This window comes from Ambystoma mexicanum, chromosome 10, assembly GCF_040938575.1.
Source record: "Ambystoma mexicanum isolate Mex_15411 chromosome 10, UKY_AmexF1_1, whole genome shotgun sequence".
In the NCBI taxonomy this organism is placed as follows: Eukaryota; Metazoa; Chordata; class Amphibia; order Caudata; family Ambystomatidae; genus Ambystoma; species Ambystoma mexicanum.
In genome coordinates this window covers 1,133,953,379-1,133,973,284 of record NC_090932.1, presented here as the reverse complement: position 1 = coordinate 1,133,973,284, position 19,906 = coordinate 1,133,953,379, and the positions used below count along the sequence as shown (strand labels likewise).

General features: G+C 47.1%; 1 protein-coding gene across 2 annotated transcripts in view; it reads right to left on the bottom strand.

The window, feature by feature from the left end:
* The window catches only part of TMEM150A (transmembrane protein 150A), a 223,193-nt gene that overhangs the window by 143,490 nt on the left and 59,797 nt on the right, over window positions 1-19,906 (bottom strand). For both annotated transcript variants that reach the window (XM_069619036.1, XM_069619037.1), the window contains exon 3: window positions 19,624-19,671. In XM_069619036.1, coding sequence (XP_069475137.1) covers window positions 19,624-19,671 — 48 coding nt within the window. The remainder of the gene's footprint in view (window positions 1-19,623; window positions 19,672-19,906) is intronic.

The following is a 19,906-nucleotide window of genomic DNA, read 5'->3' as shown; positions in this document are numbered from 1 at the left end:
CCTGAATGGAACTACTTTACCTGTGGGACTACTTTCCACCCGGGTGTGGTCGGGGAAGGATACATACCTGATCGGTGGAAGGATACACACTGGGAACTTCTCCCAAAGCTATTTAAACCACACCCGATCAGCAACTCACGCTTCGCGTTGTTCTGCTCCTCGCAGCTGGACGCTCACCGTGTCAGCTCCTGCATCTGGACCTCAGCCACGCCTGTCAGTATCCTGGGTCACCTGCAAAGGGAGACAAAAGACCTTACCTGCTAAATCAGCACCACGGAGACATCACACCGACGACCCTGAAAAGGAAGACATCATTTTTAAAAGCATTTCGCTACGATCGCTGCAGCGTTGCATTTCATTTCACTCACCTATCCTGGACGCCTCCATCTTCAGCAGCGATCATCCGGATCCACAGCCACTTCCCTGAGCCTAGAGAGAAAAAGACAAGAACAAGGTGAGAGAAGGAAAGGAATAGGAAAAGCTCAGTTTCCTTCTAAGACTTACCTGTTGGGTCATTCCCATTTCATTTCGGGTCTTGCCGCTTCCAGGCATTTTCCGGACCCCGGCCTCTATGGGGAAAAAAGACAGACATTGAATGAGCGAATGCAAAGACATTACCCGAGCGCTCATCCAGAACTTACCCGTCATTTACTGGAACTGCACGTTTCACTTTGGGTCGGCGCCATATCTCCGGCATTCCGAACCCCGGCCCCTAAGGGGAAAAAGACATAAGCATTAGCGCTTGCTGCAACAAGACAATGAACATTATTATTAAGCTTGGACTTTTGAACTTGCAGCAGAACTTTTACAGCGCCTTACCTGAATAGTCAAGCTTACCTGAACTCCCATCAATCCTCAATCCAGTGAAGTAACTGGGTTTCAACGCGCCCCTGCATCAGAAGCAGGATGGAGAGCTCATCCTTCCTGACCCTAAGGTGAGACTTCACGGGGAATCGTGGAGGGTTGGAGGAGAGTGGGAGGCTTGAGCATAACTCAGTCAGTAGGTAATAACCCCTTTTCACGCACAGGGGAATATTCCTGCGAGCCAGAGAAGCCTGAGTAGAGGGGCCCTTCCTGTCCATCTTCAGGGTCCTGCGCTTCACCATTGAAGAAGCACCAGCACTCGAAGCCAGACCTGCGCCTCCGTGGGAATCAGGTGAGCGTTACAACTTTATGTACTACATGTATATTGACAATGCTGCGACATCAATAGTGACATACTTGAGCACTCTCCAACATGGCGGCACGTGTACATATAGGGCTTCTCATTTAGCATGTTAGTGGTCATTTTTCAAGAACAGAGATGATGGACTAAAGAGTCAAATGTTCTCCAAAAATGTACAGTCCTCTTTCCGTTATCTTTATACCAGACGAATCCCGTGTAGGGTGAAACGTGTCGTTCGTGTGTTTTTGCTGCTGCCCTCTTTGTCCAAACCTATGTACTAATAAAGGACTATTTTTCTGCGCAGCAATAATGCCTTGCATATGGACTGAACTGTCAAATACAAGAACCTATTTGCCGGAGTGCCGCTACCCCCGAGACTGTGTTTCAGTCTACTTTTCATATATATTTATTTATTTTAACAGGGTCTGCAGTAGTGACCCTGTAGGTATGGTTAAATTGGCTTTCCCAGTTTTTGGGCGATTTATTAACATTGGCGCCATTCGAAGAATTCACATGAAACTTAATATAGAGCACGTTTATCAAGGGGTAATGGGGCAAAGATGTAGAGGGGGCGGCTCCAACCAAACTCCAGATAGACTTGAATGGGGAAAAAATATTTGCTTGCAGCTAAAGCCAGAACCACTGGATGGATTTGCACCAAACATGCACAAGGAGCATCTGGTCCCGAAAGCGTGCTTTTGCAAGCTTGGTGTTAATCCGTCCATTACGTAGGTAAAAAAACTATTTGTGATCTCGATTCAGTCCGCTGACTCACTTCTTGATTCAGTGTTGGCAAACAAATCAGGAAGCCGCCTAACATTCGCATACATCACGTTAAGGTGCTGATTGGTCAATTAAGAAATGTGAGGCATGTCAAAACCTTTGAAACAGATGCCATGTTGCATTTGTGAACTGTTGAGGAGTTCCACCCGAGAGAATGTAACGGTAACAATTATACGTCTGTCAGGGGGGTGGGAAAATTCGAGAAGGTGATACAAGAAGACAAGAAAGAAGTAGATCACTTTGTGAGGCAACTCTCTGGGCAGTTCCATAAAACTGTTATTGAAGAGTCAAGAAGGACTTGGGGAACCTCTTCCTCATCCCGGTAGGGGCAGTTTGCAGAATAATGAGAAAATTCTGAAGAATCAAGGAGAGCTCAGGGAGTCGCTCCTTCGTCCCGGTGAGGGCAAGTTGATGGATGTGTACAATTGGACATACAAAGTCTGTGGCGAGAACTTAGAGTTGAAGAATCCAAGTTACAGTAACTCGGGGGGGGGGGGGGGGGGGGGGGGGGGGGGGCTTATTAAAAAAAAAAAAGATGTAAACTAGGAGAGGGGGAGACTGTCTCCTAGTACCGTGAGATTTGTAGGAGGTTATGAAATCCAAGCTTTGAGAGACTTTTATACAGGAGAAGAGTCATTCTCATGGGTTAGGAAGGGAACTTTACCTCAGCTAAGTCATTTGTGGAAAAGGGAACCCACGAGGTCCGGTAAACTTTGGAAGTTGTCTTCGAGAGCATGGAGGCAACACCTTCTCCCCCACCCCCCCTTTAATGCAGATAAGATCTACAGTGTTTTTGGGGTCCATACTGCAACCCCCTCCCCGCCACGTCATTCCCCACCCTCCCCTTCTTCCCGTTTTAACAAAATGGACAACGCTCTTAAACCCTTGCAAAAAAAAAGGGACTTGAAGGAAAACAAAACTTGCCAGAAAGAAAAAACTGAATAGCAAGAAACGATTGTCAAACCAAAGCCCAACATACAAGCTAAGAGAGACCTTTTCCTAGTCATAAATATTTCGACCCCTACTGCAACCTTGACCTCCTGGCAATAGGACCCCAACCTTTGGTATAAGTCTGTACTACACAGGTTGGGAGTGTGGGTGAGCAGCCAAGTTCATCTCAAGGAGGGGTAAATGTGAGCAGTATGGTTGTAAAACAGAGTTTCGCAGTGACAGTTATTCAAATAAACACTTACACTCACGGTTTCTTGATTAAACAATACTTCTTCAGAAGGCTGCAAAACATGTAAATTATATACACTTCAAAACACACTTAGTTTCCCTAAATCAGATGATACCCATTGGGGGTGGCACACAGACACTTCCTACACCCTCAGGTGACTTAAATAGCTAGGACACTGTGGACATGGATTTATCACTGATAAATTTAGAGCAATACGGAGTTGAGTGTAAAGGTTAGATATGGGCATAAAACAAGGTTAACAAAGTACTTTTTAGACCTTCCAATGTTAAGTAAATGTAACCCTTTCATGGGGGAAAGGTAAAGGCACAGAGTCAGAGGTAAGACAAGTCTCTTAGGGAGCCAGGACAGCTTTTGTTAGTTGAACCAGCATAGGGGAGCTGAAGATCTTCTTTGCAGGTAAGTAAAAGTCTTGCACAATGGCTTTAGAAAGGTTTGTAGGAATAAGATTCACTTGAAGGACCACAAGCTGGGAGGCTTGCAAGGGGCAAAGCTGTAAGCAACTCTGCAAGGGCAACCAAGACTGGTCTCAACTGAGAGCAAGTAAGGCTACACCACAAGAGTTAAGTTCTCTTAGACTTTACAGTACCTCTGGTTAGAAGAAATGGTTCTGGCTGGCTTTTGTTCCTGTACAGCTCTGCATATCCTTTTGTTCCTGGGCCTCAATCATGGGGACGGGAGGGAGGACGTCTGGCAATGGGAAGGTCAGCGGCAGCAATGGGCAAACTTCAATTAAGTGGCACTTCAGTGTTTCAGCTCCTCACGTCTGACAGCAAATAGCAACACAGCAGTTCTCAGATACCACTTCAGACTTTCCTCGCATCTGGGGTTCAGCACTCTGTTGAGGTGGCTCAGGCTTGGTCAGTCCTGCTTCAGGGAAGTCTGGGGGATCTTCCTGGTGCTCGGGTCCGACTTCAAAGCGATCCACTCGATTTGGTGTTCCTATCCCTGGCACTTCGGTAGAACCAGAAGTACAGCCAGCTCCGAGAGGATGTCCAAACAAGTTCACTTTGGAGTTGATTGGTCCCACCAACCCAAGGGGAGAAGTCGTCTTTGCAAGGCTTCTCTAGTGGAGACGAATTCTGAGCTTCAACACAGCAGGGCTTCATCAGGCAAACCAACGGGCTAGGAGTTGCAGCAGGCATCTCTTTCAAGTTCCCTCACTTCCTGCCCCTGCCAGACATACTGGAGCCAGAGGCGGGCTTCACTTGTGAATCCTGTCAAAGACAAAAACGAACAAAGGGACCAAATCTGGTTTGGCGTGCAGAGTAAATCTCAAGAAGGACCTTTCCAGCCAAAAATCGCTAAAAAAAGAAGACGGGGTCCATTTTGACAGAACGGGCACCCATGGGTTCCTTACTGCAGCTGCGAATGCAGTCCACGGCAAAAACACACAATGATAGTAAAAAAGTAAACCACTGCCACCTTAATTGTAAAAAGGTTAACAGACATGTTACATGAGAATCTAGACAAAGAGGAAACTAAGCAACCCCTCCAGCACCCTATGGTAAAATGGTGTGTGCTGGGTCTAGAAAGACACGAAATGTAAGTAAAGTCAATTTCACTTCACTGCTCTTGGAAACTGTAGTTTTACCAATAGAAGGTATTTAAACCTTTGGGAAATCTAAGAGTGGGAAAAAGGTCTCACTCTCTCCAGGTTAGAAATTAAAAGTCCTAAAGTCCAGAAAAAGATGTGGGGGTCTCTAAGGTAGAAGGGAATTCACACATTTCCGAGGATTCTCCCCAACAGGGAATTACTCCCTTCCCCTCATTAGTTTCACACCTACAGCGTCCAACTCTGGTTTCACCTCTTCTTTTCACTTTCTCACTTGGTTCACTTCCCTGCCAGGTACTGCCACGAGGAAGAGGACTTGCATCCCTTTCGTGCTTTTCCCAAAAGTGGTTCGGGTCCCCGACCCTAGTTTCCCTCACACCTCTTCTTCCAAATGGCCCACTTGGTTCAGGTCTCTGCCAAGTACTGCCAAGACGAAGGTAACCCAGTTTGTTATCTGCGTACAAGGTTTTCTATTTCTGTACTTTCCAGCCCCTACCGGTGCCTCCACCTCTCCCGTTAACTTGGTCTGTTCTCGCGATGCACTGCCTGTTTTACCTGGGGTCCTTCTATCGCTCTGTGTGCTGCACGTGCGTCTTTGTGGCTCGCCACCTTCACCTCGTGGATCTCCTGCCTGGCCGTTGGACCGACAGTCACGGTCTTTCAGCCTCCAGGTACCGTCTGGGAGCCCTTGGTTGAAGGAGTCCAGTTGTCCTCTTGACTCGAGGAGGGGACTACTCTCAGCTCCGTCATGGCCTTCTCTGCATCTCATTCAGGCTTTCTGGGCTTCAGTCTCTGGTCCTGGTTGGCGGAGTCTCCTCCAAACAGTCCTTCTTTGGTTCTTATGGCATACTGGGAACCATGCTTCCGCAGAAGTCTATAATGCTGCAGTTCCTTTTTGTTATTGCACCTTGTCCCAGTAGTTACTGGTTTGGTAATCTTCATGCAGAGGTTCATCTTCTTTGTCTCAGTTAATGGTATAATGTCACAGTAGCACATGAAAATCTGGAACAATGTTACAAGGACACTATTATTACCACAAAAAAAACTTTGTTAACAAACAAATACAGAAAGCCTCTAACAACTCCATGGAAACAACCAATGATGGAAGCCCAATCATTGCCATTCTTACCCTCACCGCAAGATTGTGTCAACGTACAAACAGCCTTTGCATCCAAAGTAGCAAAGGCGCGTCATAAAATTAATGGGGATCTCACTACTTCTCTTCCAGGAGTTTCCTTTGCCAGCCGCCCCTCCAAAGAGCCAGACTGTCCTAAATTGGGTTGCTTCCATTTCCCTTATGGACATGGAAAGAATACTTGCATCATGCGTCCATCCTCTTGTATAGAGAATATTCTACCACCCAAACTTATCCTGGACCATAAAAAAGCGTTTGCGCCTTTGTTCAACCGATTGGTTAAGATCATCATGTGCATGTGGGGATTAAATCGGTCTCAGTTACTCCCCTGGTAAAAAAAAGCCTGGGTTGGATCCATTGGATGCTTCCAATCTACATCCCATCACAAACTCCAACTTTCTCTTAAAGATCCTGGACAAGGTGGCTACCTCACAGCTCCAATTGTTCTTGGAGACAATCCTGGTTCTAGACATTAGACAGTAACATTTAAGCCATTAGATAGTACGGAGACAGCCCTTGCCGACCTGCAAACACACGTAAAGCACCCTAGATAAAAAGAAAGGTAGGTGGTCTGGACTCAACGGCTTGGGTTAAGTCATTCTTGTCGGAGCACAAGTCTAGTATACACTGAGGGGACTCTTTGTCCCCTCCAGCACCTATCTGCTGTGGCATCCCTCAGGAAGCATGCATGTCCCCAATCCTCTTCAATATTTACATCAGACCTCTATGCACATTGTTATAGGAAAAAAGGGGATCCTTTTTGCAAACTATGCTGACGACACGCAGCTTATCCTGGAAATCTGCAGAAACTACGAGTCCGTCAAGGCTAGGCCAGAACAGACAGATCAACTGGTGGAATCCTGGATGACGGCTTTGTTTCAACGTGAACAAAACGGAACTCCTGATTTTCGGGTCAAGGCAAACAGGAACCAAATTGACGCTGGATTATTCTGGTTCTGAAACAGTAAAAATCCTTGGCGTATACTTAGAGCCCTCATTAAGTGCAACACATGTAACACAACTCGCAAGAAACTGCGCTCACCATCTTAAGCTGCTTCGTAATATTCAGCCTTTTCTCTCGGAGATGAACTGTGCCACGATAGCAAGGGATACCATTGTGGCGTGACTTGACTACTGTAGCGGCTTATTGGAGCAAACAAATATTGCCTCCAAAGATGCCAAGTGTTTCAGAAAGATGCGTCTGCATCATTAAAAGAACCCAGAGGAGAGAGCACATCTCTTATCAGAGGAGAGATTTATACTGGCTCGGATCCACTTTAAGTCGACCCTCTAGTACATAAGTGCCTCCACGGAGCGGCTCCTGCTTACCTGGAATCTTTGGCGTCAGGCTATACTCCGGGCTAGACCTCTGCGCTCCTCTGACTTGTCCTTGGTTAATTGTAACGGATTTAAACGCAAAAATAGACAGGGCAGCTCCGTTCCAACATGTGCATTGAATCTTTGGGACTCACTTCCCTCGAGTATCAGACAGGAGCAAAATCTTCCCACCTTTCGGCGATCCTTAAAACCCTCTTAGTCCAATAATAGCCTTATCATCCGCCCTGATCCCATGTACCTAATACTGGATGGTCTTGTTCTTTTGATGTTTGTTCATTGTGTCTATGTACGCCCAGACGCGTGCGGCCAACCGGCGCGTTACAAGTAAATAAATAAATGGAAGTCCTAGCAAGTGGAGGTTGGTCAAAAGGTGGCAAGGGGCTTGGGAGGGGTGGTGTTCGGCTGCTGTGTTCGATTTTACCCAGGTATTCGTCTTTCCCCTCAAGGTGGGGGAGGAGGGAGGTTAGGGGGGGGGTTGGGAAGGTGGCCTCCCCATGAGATCCTCCCACATGATACCGCCACCAGGGGGACTCTGATTACGGCCTCATCTCGATGGCCTCATGGAAAGGGACTCCCCCTTGAGGAGAAGTGACAACACCTAGTGAATCGTCACAGTGCTTCAAGACATGCTGGTGGCAGCGGATACATTTTTACAATTTTTTAATTATTTTTATTGTGTGCATTTGCCTTTACAGCGTATGGCTAATAAACGTGGCTAGTGCCCTAAAATGGGCGTGCAACAAGATTTTTGCTTGCTTCTTTGGCCATATGGTAGTTTGGCCTTCTTCCTGCTTTGCCAGGTCAAGACATTCCTTAAAAAGTCATGCACTTGCCCAGGAAAGCTCCTGCTTTCGCTGGCTAGTGATACATTTTTGTGTGTTGCCCTTGAAGGGGGCCAGACCGTCTAGTCCCACTCCACATCCTTGGTGCCAGAACATCTAGATGTGGTACAAATGTGAAATTAGGAGTTGTCTCTTAATTAGAAAACTACTGGCTTTTTGATTGGTGCAGATCCTTACCATTGGTGGGCTTGGATGTGCTTCCAGGTTGGATTTTGGATAAGTAAAGAACCTCTGCAGCCGTTTCTTTAGATCATCGTTGGAGCCATGAATACCTCAAAGAGCAGCCTGACGTGCTGAAGATCCAAAGAAGGCTCCTGAAGTGGCACCGGCATCCCATTCCGTGTCCAGCCCGGTGACGCCATGTAACTCATCTCTGAAGACCTTGAGCCATGCTTCAGCCCTTGGACTAGTAGGACCAACTAGTCTCCACACCTTCAAGGATCTTGACCTTCTGAAGTGCCCCTGGACTGCCCAGCTCACTCGTCGGCTACCTCACTAGAAGCATCATCGTTCCGCATTCAAGCCCGGAACTTCAGTGGTCGCAAGCGTTTGCCACAAGTCTCCTTCCCACTGACTTTCAGCACTCAAGCATCAGGGGATCCTGTCCTGGAGCAGCTTCCATGATTGTAAGGACGCCTGTCGTCACATTTGTGCAAGGACAGTTGCTGGAACTCTCCTTTCTTCAACCTGTGAAGTATCCTGAGGAGGTCTGTATCGGTGCTGCTCATGTTTCTTCTTCATCAGAGGTTACATCTTTCAGCTGCACCCGACCAGAAGAATCCTCAAACCTGCAGCTTCTGGGTACCTCTCACCGAAACCAAAGGCAGAAGAACGAGCCCCCAGACGATCCCCAATAACTTGGAAAATCTGAGTCATGGGGGTAAGTAAACAGAGTGTATCTGCTCCACCAGTCTTCCAAAGGATAACATTGAGAACCAGTCCCCCTGTCTCCTTATTCCATTCCACTCACCTTCTGGTCATCGAACCTGGGTCAAGTATCCTCTCCATGGGTTAGCCTGGGGTCTGGAACACAAGAAAACATTTACTTACCTTTAATAAAGTAGTTGAAGAAATTACTATAGCCCTCATCAGATTTCCCACACAGCAGCAGACATGCAGAAAGGATGCATCAATTGATTTCAATGACATGCTTACACAGGCGACAACACCTTTCCTCGTAACAAATGCTTCGCCAAGCTCCTGTGTATTCAAATGGGTGCAACATGTTGAAGTGCAAGCGCCACATAACGCGTTTAAGATAACGAGAGCAGGTTTTAACAGATATGAACAAGAGTGAGACCAATCGATTCAAGATGAGAGGCGAATGATTGATAGCAATATGTCGGATTCAGAGAAGAGCTGTGCTCTGTGATGAATCCTCCCGAGTCATCACTGAACCCCAGCCTAGGATCTCCTCCCATGTGGCCAGGGGAAGGCAGCCACTACCTGATCCTAACTGTGGGAGTGGTATAATGAGGGTTGATCATATGGTAGGAGGTGGCTGTCAGGGGGAAGTGGTGACTCCTTTGGGAGAAATGCAGTATTCATCTTGTGAGGATGAGAGTCCTATAATTCCCAAATACCTAATGGCATGCTGTCAATGCCCAAGTCCTTTGCTTGCAACTATCCAAAAAACATACAATGAAAAGTCATCTAAACAGACTAAGGTGGGTACCTTGGGAGTTCAGGAATTAAATGGAACATCCTCGGATTATCATGATTCTGTCTTTGGTAGAAGTCTGAACCCCAATGTTAAATCACAAACGTTGTATACATTTCCTAACTCTGGCAACTCTCAGTTCACAAAACAATAAAAACGCACTAAATGTCAGCAGGAAGCAGCGTAGGGAAGAGAGGCCCAGCCAAAGGGGAGATGTGCTGCCAACTCGGTTTGCGGGAAGACGTGGACGACCAACAGAGCTTGCAGAGCCCCAGAGAAGAACAGTACAAACCGCTGAAGTTAGACGAGAACTTGCAACAGACAGCAGGACGCATGAGGTCTGCCGCAGAAGCAAAGTAGACAGTGAAGCAGAGACGCCAAAGAAGACCGGTGAGTTGGCCTGAAGCTCCAAGCGGGACATTTGACAGTAAGACAATGCATTACTTACCGTAAAAGCATTTCTGATGGTTGTATCTGCTTAGATTCACATGCTGTGCATAGGTCCGACATCCAGTGGTCACTGCGGAGTATTGCATTTTGTTTTTCGTAGTCGAAAAGGGGACGTCGACAAGGCGTGTCTGTAACACTATCCCTATAGTGACGTGTGTTGTACCCACAATCCCTCACGCATCGAGGTCCCTCTGTTTGTATTTTTCTGCCCTGAGGGAGCCTTTTAGCCGTGAGTGAGTACAGAAAAGAGAGAGAAATATATATAAAAGAATGTCTATGTTCCTTCCATCCGAGCGGGGAGGAAGGGTGGGCGCATGTGAATCTAAGCAGATACAACCATCAGAAATGCTTTTACGGTAAGTAATGCATTGTCTTCTGATGTTTGTTAATCTGCTTAGAATCACATGCTGTGCATAGACTAGCGAGCAGTACCCGGAGTTGGCGGTGGGTTATGAGAAGGAACAGTAGAAAAAGATGTCTTAATTCTGCCTGCCCAACGTGGGAATCAGATCTAGAGTGTGCATCTAGACAGTAGTGTTTTGTAAATGTGTGCACAGAACTCCAGGTTGCCGCTTTGCAGATGGACTCAAGGGGAACATTTGCAATGAATGCTATGGAAGCCCCCGTGCCTCGAGTGGAATGTGCTCTTGGCTTGAAGGGTAGTTCTCTCTTAGCAAGAGTGTAACAGAGAGTGATGCATTGAACAATCCATCTAGATATAGTGGATTTTGAGACCGCATCTCCTTCTCTTCCTGCTGCCACCGAGACAAAGAACTGATTAGTCTTTCTCAGTGGTCTGGTTCTTTCCATGTAGAACATGACAGCTCTGCGTACATCTAGTGTATGCAGACTTTTTTCTCCCGAGCTGGAAGGGTTTTGAAAGAACGTTGGTAGTTCTATAGTTTGGTTTACATGAAATTTCGAGATGAATTTAGGTGCAAACCTTGGGTGTGTGCGTAGAACCACCTTATCTTTGTGAACTGTTATGAAGGGGTCTAGTACAGAAAGAGCCTGTAGTTCACCTACTCTCCTAATGGAGGTGATAGCTATTAGGAAAGCAGTCTTAAGGGTGATATCTTTAAGAGTTGCCTTGTGCATGGGTTCGAAGGGAGGGCCCATGAGTTTGGAAAGTACCACATTTAAGTCCCAACCGGGAGCTGGGTTAGCTATCGGAGGGTGTATCCTCTTTACCCCCTCCATGAAGGCTTTGATAACTGGTATCTTCCACCACAACACTTTAAGTTGGGAAGTGGTGTATGCAGAAAGTGCCGCCAGGTGGACTTTAATGGAATTGAACACTAAACCTGAATCCAGTAAATGGGTCAAGTATAGAATAATGTCAGTAGGAGAGCAGTCAACTGGGTTGATGCTAGTACCTCTACACCAGATAACGAATCTTTTCCATTTGCTAGAATAGCAGTGTCGAGTATTAGGTTTTCTGGCTTCCCTGAGGATGTCCATACATCTCTGTGGGAGTTGTAAATGTCCAAATTCTATGATCTCAGGAGCCAGGCTGCTAAGTTCATGGTCTGAGGGCATGGATGCAGTGTTCTGCCCTTGTCTTGTGACAGCATGTTGTACGGGCAGGGAAGTTTCACTGGGGGAGATAGGGACATCTCCATCAAGTGAGCGAACCATGGCTGCCGGGCCCACATTGGGGCCACTAGTATCATTGTAACCTGCTCCTGATGCATCTTGTGCACCACTTTGTTGAAAAGGGGAGTCGGGGGAAAGGCGTAAACAAATTTCCCTGACCATAGAATCGACAGACCGTTCCCCTTGGACTGGTTCTGGGGGTACCTGGAGGCGTAACTTTGGCATTGTGAGTTTTCCAGAGTTGCGAACAGGTCTATTTCCGGGAATCCCCATTGAGTGAAGACGTCTAAGACGATGTCTTTGTGTAATTGCCATTCGTACTCTCCGGGCAGGGGGAAGTCTCTGCTGAGTTTGTCTGCTAGAAGATTGAGTTCCCCTGGTACATGTTGTGACAGTAGGAACATGTTGTGTCTGAGGGCCCACTTCCATATATTCTGGGACAGTTTGGACAGTCCTGGAGAGTGAGTGCCTCCTTGCTTGTTGAGGTAGTACATGGCTGTGGTGCTGTCTGTGAGGACCATCACTGTCTTTCCTTGTAGCTGTTTCTGAAAGGCTTTCAGTGCTTTGAACACCGCTAGTAGTTCCAGCAGGTTTATATGCTTGGATGCTAAGCTCGGAGTCCAAACTCCGTGGGCCGTCTGATGGGATAGGTGAGCCCCCCATCCTGTAAGGGATGCGTCTGTGGTTAGAGTGGCTTCCACTGCGGGTGTGGCAAAAGTTTTCCCTAATAACAGGTTTTCTTTTGTCCACCACCGTAGCGAGAGAACCAAGGCCTGCGAGACCACCACTAGATCGTCCCATTGTCCGCTGGCCTGACACCACTGGCTGTAGAGCCACTCTTGCATTGGGCGCATGCGCATGCGCGCGTGAGGTACCAAATAAATACATGACGCCATCATCCCTAGCAAGCGCATTGCTTTGCGTACCGTCACCTCTCGGCCTGCTACATAATGGGGAATTTGAAACAGCATGTTTTGGACCCTCTCGTTGGAGGGGAATACGAGGCCGTCCTTTGTTCGAATTAGAGCCCCTAGGAATTGTTTGGTTTGGCTGGGGTCTAAGCTGGACTTCTTTTCGTTGATGGAGAAGCCCAGTTGGGACAAAAGGTCTACGGTCTTTTGGGTATTGGAGAAGCATGTTTCGTAAGAATCCCCTGTTATGAGCCAGTCGTCGAGGTAAGGGTATACCGGGATGGATAATCTGCGCAGGTGGGCCGCTGCCACTGCCAGTACTTTCGTGAATACCCTTGGTGCAGATGCTATCCCGAAGGGTAGTACTCTGAACTGGTAGTGTTTGTCCTCTATTTTGAACCTGAGGTATTTTCTGTGCGATGTCAACATTAAAATATGAAAGTATGCATCTTTCATGTCCAGTGTTGTCATGTAATCCCCTTGTGATAACAGTGGGATTACCTCCTGTAAGGTCACCATACGAAACTTTTGGGGTTTGACAAATATGTTCGCTGGGCGCAGATCTAATACAGGGCGCATGGTTAAATCCTTTTTGGGTACAAGGAAGTACACTGAATAAATACCTTCTGTTACCTGTGATAGGGGGACGGGCTCTATAGCTTCTTTCTTCAGTAGTTCTTCCACCTCTTGAAGAAGAATGGAGAGGTGTTGCGGTGTCATGCGTCGGTTCCGTGGGGGTTTGTACTTCGGGGAACCGTTGAACTCGATGCAGTATCCGTGGGCTATGGTGGATAATACCCAACGGTCTGACGCGATTCCCTCCCATGCTGAAAGGAACGATGTTAGCCGGCCCCCGACCGGTGATGCATGGGAGGGGACCCGAATTTTCGGGTCATTTGCTGGTATTGGGCGTGGAACCTCTGGGGCTGGAGCCACGACCTCTTCCTTTGCCACGGCGTTGGCCTCTTTGACTGAACTGGGTGTTACCCTGGTTAGTGGTCCAGTTGGAGCCAGAGTAATATTGTTGTTGTTGGTTCTGCTGCTGTCTTTGGCCACGAAAGGAGCGTTTATTACCATAGCCTCGCCTGTTAGGGGGCCTAGAAATTTGATCAAGAGTCTTGATGGTATCAAACTCTTTTTTAGCATGTTCTAGGGCCTCATCTACTGCTTTCCCAAACTGTTCAATGGGTTTATTTATGAGGGAGGCTTGGGTTTCAGGCTTAAAACCTGAATTGCGTAGCCAAACGTGGCGCTTGAGAAGTATTCCCTGCACTAGTGAGCGGCCAGCCGTCTCAGCGGCATCTAGGGAGTTCTTAACGATGCCCTGGTTTACCAGTGTGCCCTCTGATATTATAGCTAGCAGGCGACAACGCAGAGGTTCAGGTGCTTCCTCTGCTTCGCTGCGCAGCTTGTTCCACTGTGCATCTGCGTAGCTAGCTAAAAGTGAGTTGTTATTAGCAATTCTAGTAGAGAAGGCGGCGGAGGTCGTGATTCTCTTCCCCAGTGCGTAGAGTTTTTTGCCTTCTTTGTCTGGAGGTGCTTCACTAGTGGATAGTGGCACCCCTGCTCTTTTTCTTGTGTTGGTAACCACAAGGGAGTCCGGAATAGAGTGTCCTCTGATGTATAAAGGGTCAGAGGATGAAGGGCTGAAGAGCTTTTCTATTCTAGGGTTGACCCCTCGTACTAAAGCTGGGTTAGTAAGGGAAGGAGAAATTCTTCTTTTAATAGAAGCCAGGAGTGGAATAGATTGGCTAACAGGGGCTTTTTCTTTGATGACTTTTTCTACAAAGTCAATGTCTGGAAGAGTTTCCCCTGTATCAATCTCAAAATGCGCTGCTGCCTTGCGCAATAGTGCATTGAGGGAAGGTTGGTCATCTATGGGAGAGGAGTTCCCATGTGAATCCTTGAGCGGAGAAGGGAGAAAGGCATCAGGGTCTGAATGTACTGATGGGGATTGCCAAGGCTGCGAGGTAGCTGTATCCTCTTCAAACCCTGTAGCAGTGGTGTAAGGGTCTTCTTCGAACCCCTCTTCCTCAAGTTCTATCTCTTCTTCTCCACCCAAACACTCATCTTCTTGGAGGTATTGCTCCTCCTCAGTGAGGTCAACCAGCCTAGGAATCTTGACTCTAGGGTCATCCTGTGGCCATTCTCTTTGTCTTTTGTGAGTGGGTGGGTCTTGGTTTCCTAGAAACCTTTCCATTTTCTCCATGCAAGAATGGAGTCTTTCAAGGGTCTCATGGGGTACCCCTGAATAGTCTAGAGGGGGGAAATTAGTGTTTTCGCCTTCGAATCGTTTCGAACGCTCCCACAACGTCGACGAGAGGTTCCCGTCTCCTTCTGAAAAGCCTTCAGGTAGTTCGGAAGCGTCCTTTGGAGAAAGGGGCAGTTCCTGGCTACTTTTATGTTTTTTCGACGCGGTATTCGACGTTTGTTTCGTCGTCCGCGTACGTTTGTCTTCGGCGACAATTCTCGCTAGGCTCTCGACCACGATTTTGTCCGTCGAGGGCTCTGGTGTCGACGTTGTGTGCGTTGCGCGTTGTACCTCGACGGTCGCTCTATGGAGCGTTGCGTCGGATGTTTTTGGGGTAGCGCTCGTGTTAGATGGAAGCCCAATCGCTGGTCGCGGCTGCGTTTGCGGGTGGGGCTTGTGACCTTTACGGTCTGCGGTAGACGCCGGAGTGCCCTGCGTCCCCTTCGGCGCTGATGGATCCTTCGTTCTCGACGAAGAAGAGCCGTGGGTAGTGTGTTTAGCCTTATGGGGTTTGTGTGCGTCCTTGTCGCCGGGGTGTTCATCCCCATAAGCAGGGCGTGAGCCGAGCCCGTCGGGGCCGGGGACGGACGACGAGGAGCGGGAGCGCTCCTTCTGGGGGTTCATGACTTCCGTAACGGATGTCGAGTTATCGCACTCCTCGTCACTTTCAGTAACAGCGGCAGCGGGTGAGGAAACTGACTTCGACATCGCGTAGTCCGCCCACCTCTTAACCCTACGTTCTTTAAGAGTCCTGGGTTTTAAGAGCTTGCAGGCTGCGCAGCTGTTCTCTATGTGATCGAGGGGTAAGCAACGATTACAGAGCTTGTGCTTATCTTTCCAAGTATATTTGCCCCTGCAGCGTGGGCAAAACTTAAATGGTGTCCTCTCCATAGCTGAGGCAATAATAGCTGGCGATAACAACCCCAAGGGAAAGAAAGGGGAGAAAGAAAGACATTCTCAAAGAGAAGAGACAAAGTTTTAACCCCCACTCTCCCTACTGTAAGTTGGCCGTCGAGGCCAGGCCACGTGTTCGGCAGCGTCGAAGGATCTCCTCCGCTCTTCCTCTCCGTCGAAAATCAGTTCGGCGGAGAAACAGCTTCACAGCTAACGTCGAGGGGGAGGGATCGTTATCAGTATATTAAGTTATGACAAAAGGACCGAGGTCCGTGGCAAGTATAGCAATGTCTCTCTAGGAGCTCCGCGAAAGGCGACCAGAAAACTGGGCGGAAAAAAACAATCTGAGGGACCTCGACGCGTGAGGGATTGTGGGTACAACGCATGTCACTGTAGGGATAGTGTTACAGACACGCCTTGTCGACGTCCCCTTTTCGACTACGAAAAACAAAATGCAATACTCCGCAGTGACCACTGGATGTCGGACCCATGCACAGCATGTGATTCTAAGCAGATTAACAAACATCAGAAACCATAATTCTGAATACCAAACTAACAAAATAAAGGAGACAAAGGTATAATTCCCCTTTTATAGGACATCAACTGGGGCAAACCGGTAGTCTGCAATGTCAACAGCCCAGAGGCTGTAAAAAAGCAGTCAAGAGACAACTTGAGTGCAATTCTCCTTTCTTGAGTTTGCAGGTTGGGGAAACCTGCAAGCTAAATTGCCAAGAGTCAACGAGACTATAAAAAAAGCAACCATTGTTCAGAATCATGGCATAGGATACTGGTATGGAGAATCTTGGAACAAATAGTGCCACTAAGACCAATTAGATTGTGGCAAAAAGGTGTGGTGAAAAGAACTTAGGAACACTTTAAATTTTGACAAATATTTGTATCACCAAAGGTAGTTGCTGTTTTATCCTGACAAAAGTATTCCATTGACAGAAGAAGTGTGATATGCTAGCAATTGCTTTACATCCAGAGGAAAAACAATTGCCCTGGTTTATGAACTTGTGTTTTGTGAGAGCAGCATTTGACTTACCAAGAAGGATCTTGTGGAAAGCAACAATTGCATCGCCTTTTGAACAAGTGTTTGTGAAAGAGACATGTACCTTGCCAAGTGGAAGGATGCAGTGGAGGCAAAAGACATTTTGTGTTGAACTGAACAGAGCTTCTTGAAACAAAACTTTTCCAATGGTATTCCCGAATTGATCCAGGGAAGGGAGCCCAACACTGTTCACAAGGAGTACTTTCTTTAACTTTTACACTGTTTTGTTAAACTAAAGACAGCCAAATATTACTTACATACTTTTGCTGTTTGTATAAGTGTGAGGGTCAGAGACTTTTTAGACAATCGGTCATCTTTCTTTACCTTTAGTTTGCTAGGTAGGGACATCCTTGTTGGGATATGAAAAAATAGGCGTTTCTCAAAATGTTTTCATTTAATGAATGGCAAAAATTGAGAAAACTATACCTTTGCGTTCGTCTCGCATGTTTGACCCTTAACAGCTCATTATACGCAATGAGGTTGAGTAGCGTATTACACTCCTTGTAGGCTTGACAAAATCTGGTGAAAAAGTAGCACTTTTAATCAACCAAAGGGCCGAACTCACACCTCAAGACCTTCACAGGCACAGCATTAGGCACGCCCATTAACGAGCAAAGGAGCTTTCCCTCAATTTGATCGAGCCATGTAACCAAGTTAGACGGTAGGCACTCAAGACTGGTGTTATGTACATTTCTGAAGCTACTAACTGCTTTAGCTAATTAAGTTAACTGATGTATATTTGAACGTCTGGTGAATGTATATATTTGTATCAGAGTGTGTGTGATAATACTACCTGGTAGATTAATTGTTCTGTGTGTTCAGAAGGCCTATAATAAATAACTGTATACAGGACTGTCTAAATGGAATGCGTGTGTGCCATACTGTGTGGACTCATTGAGGGCACCTGACCCCACTCACACACTCCTGAGAATAAGCCTCGACTGCTTTCCATTGCTACCTTGATTGGGTTTGGAATATGGGTTTTGACTAACCCCTTGACTAGCCCCGCAGGAGTTCCCTGTTCACTATAACTAAGGTGGCATCCTAAAATATGTCCAACAGGCCAGATTCTAGAAATCCATCTCAACAGTAGTGATGGTCAAAAAAGGTAATCGAAGGACTAGCTCGAAAGGGCTGGTGGCTAGCCTGCTGGGACCTCAATTAGCAGGTCCAAGAGAGATCTTCCTAGAGCTGCGCTTCTCCCAGTCAGACAGCTACACCAACTGTCATGCTGTGCCGCAGGTGTGTGAGGAGTCGTGTGTTGGGGACATTACGTTCTGAATGTTGATTTCTGAATGTTGACGTTCTGAATGTTGATTGGCCTAGTTGATTTCCAAGATGGCCGCCCTGCATATTGCAGGCGCCGAACGGCAGCTATCTGCATTGCAAACCTTCCCTCTACGTTAAATGTGCGACAATAGTTTTTTCTGTGTTTTCATGCTTGGTTCCCCCTCTCCTCCTGTATTTTTCCACTTCTCGTTTCCTGTCTGCCTTGTTCTGCCCTCCGCTCTGAGCTCCTGCCTTGCTCTGCCTTCCGCTCTGCGCTCCAGCAAGTTACTCTCCTGTCGCCTCGAGGCAGTGCGCTTTATTACCATCTCCTGAAGTCATCAGTCGGCCTGCTATTAATGACGCTCCAGTAACCATCCAAGAAGGATTCCAGCATTGGCGGGGGGGGGGGGAGGGCGGATCAATAGCCTTGAAGGCTTTTGTCCCTGTGAGGTCTGTCTCCCAGAAGTCCACCTTGCTTGTGGTGTTCCCCAATCAAGCGTGGTGGCCTCCACAGGGGCAGACCCCATCTCTTCACCGGCCAGTGGACAGCCAGAAATAAGAAAGAAAAAAGAAGGGTAAAGTCCCAGAGGCATCTTCAGGCTCATCAGGTGGGGACACTACTTCACAGAAGGAAGATTTTGAGACCAGCGCTCGAGAATCAAATGCTGTGCTTCTCAGAAGCCACCCTCAGAGGCAGCTTAGAATTTTCCATTTGCAGCATGCTGGAGGTGGGAGCCATAGCGAGCTCTTTCCCATAACAGTATTGAAATTGCACTATTTTTCTTTTTTTTAAAGAATCCAACCTTTTAGAAATTAAATGGGAAACATATCCCCTTGTACTCCTACAAGGATTAACAAAAATCATACTGATAACATTCCATCTTCCTATTATATTTCAAAACATATTTGAAAACATATTACACAATCAGTTTTACCAACAGCTGTGATGTGACCCCCCTCCACACACACCGCAGATGTTCAGTTATATTTAAATCTCATTTTCTTGACACCAGAATAACAATCGTGCCTAAGCATAAGCTGCCTTCCTACTGCAAGGCTGCGTCCAACCTCTGAGATTTTGTCATGGCCACATGTTTACATGGGGTTTTCAATATCCCGGTCAAGTGCCCCCCATCAGAAGCTTGAATGTAGTCACCAACCCCATTGGCTCTTTTTGAAATCTGTTTGCCACTGCAGAATATTTTAATCTGGCATCTGAAACAACCAAATATTAATATTACAGAGACAGCGGTGAGAAAAAAAAAAGAATATGAGAGAGCATCACCAATGTGAAACAGGACGCACAGAGAAAAGAACGGTCGCTCCTTGAAATTGGAAAGGAATGGCTATGTGGGAAAGCCTCTGGTCCAGTAGCCATCACGATATGACCTCAGACAAGCCCTAGCACATTGGGTGTCTTGGGTGCACGGCAGATAACTGAATAGCACTTTGGAAAGCAGTGTAGTTGGGCAAGCTTAACAAGCATTACATCTGTGGCTAGGGTTGGATTTGAAGTAAGCCTTACCAGTTCTCCACTGGGCAGACATGCCGATTCATCACAGCCATTGCATACCTGCAGATGGAAAACAAGGGGTGGAGAGAGGCACTACAAGATTACATATTTACTGAAGACAGATAACCGCGCAGCCACCCCCGTTACTCTCATTAACAAACCATTAAGCATCCAAGACAAAAATGACAAACTGTTTGACTTTCAACTACCAAACAAAACCTCTGATGATTCTGCGCCGGTGAGGAGGTTAATGGTGAGAAGGAGAGCTAGAGACTCGGTGCGGGGCTGCAAATCC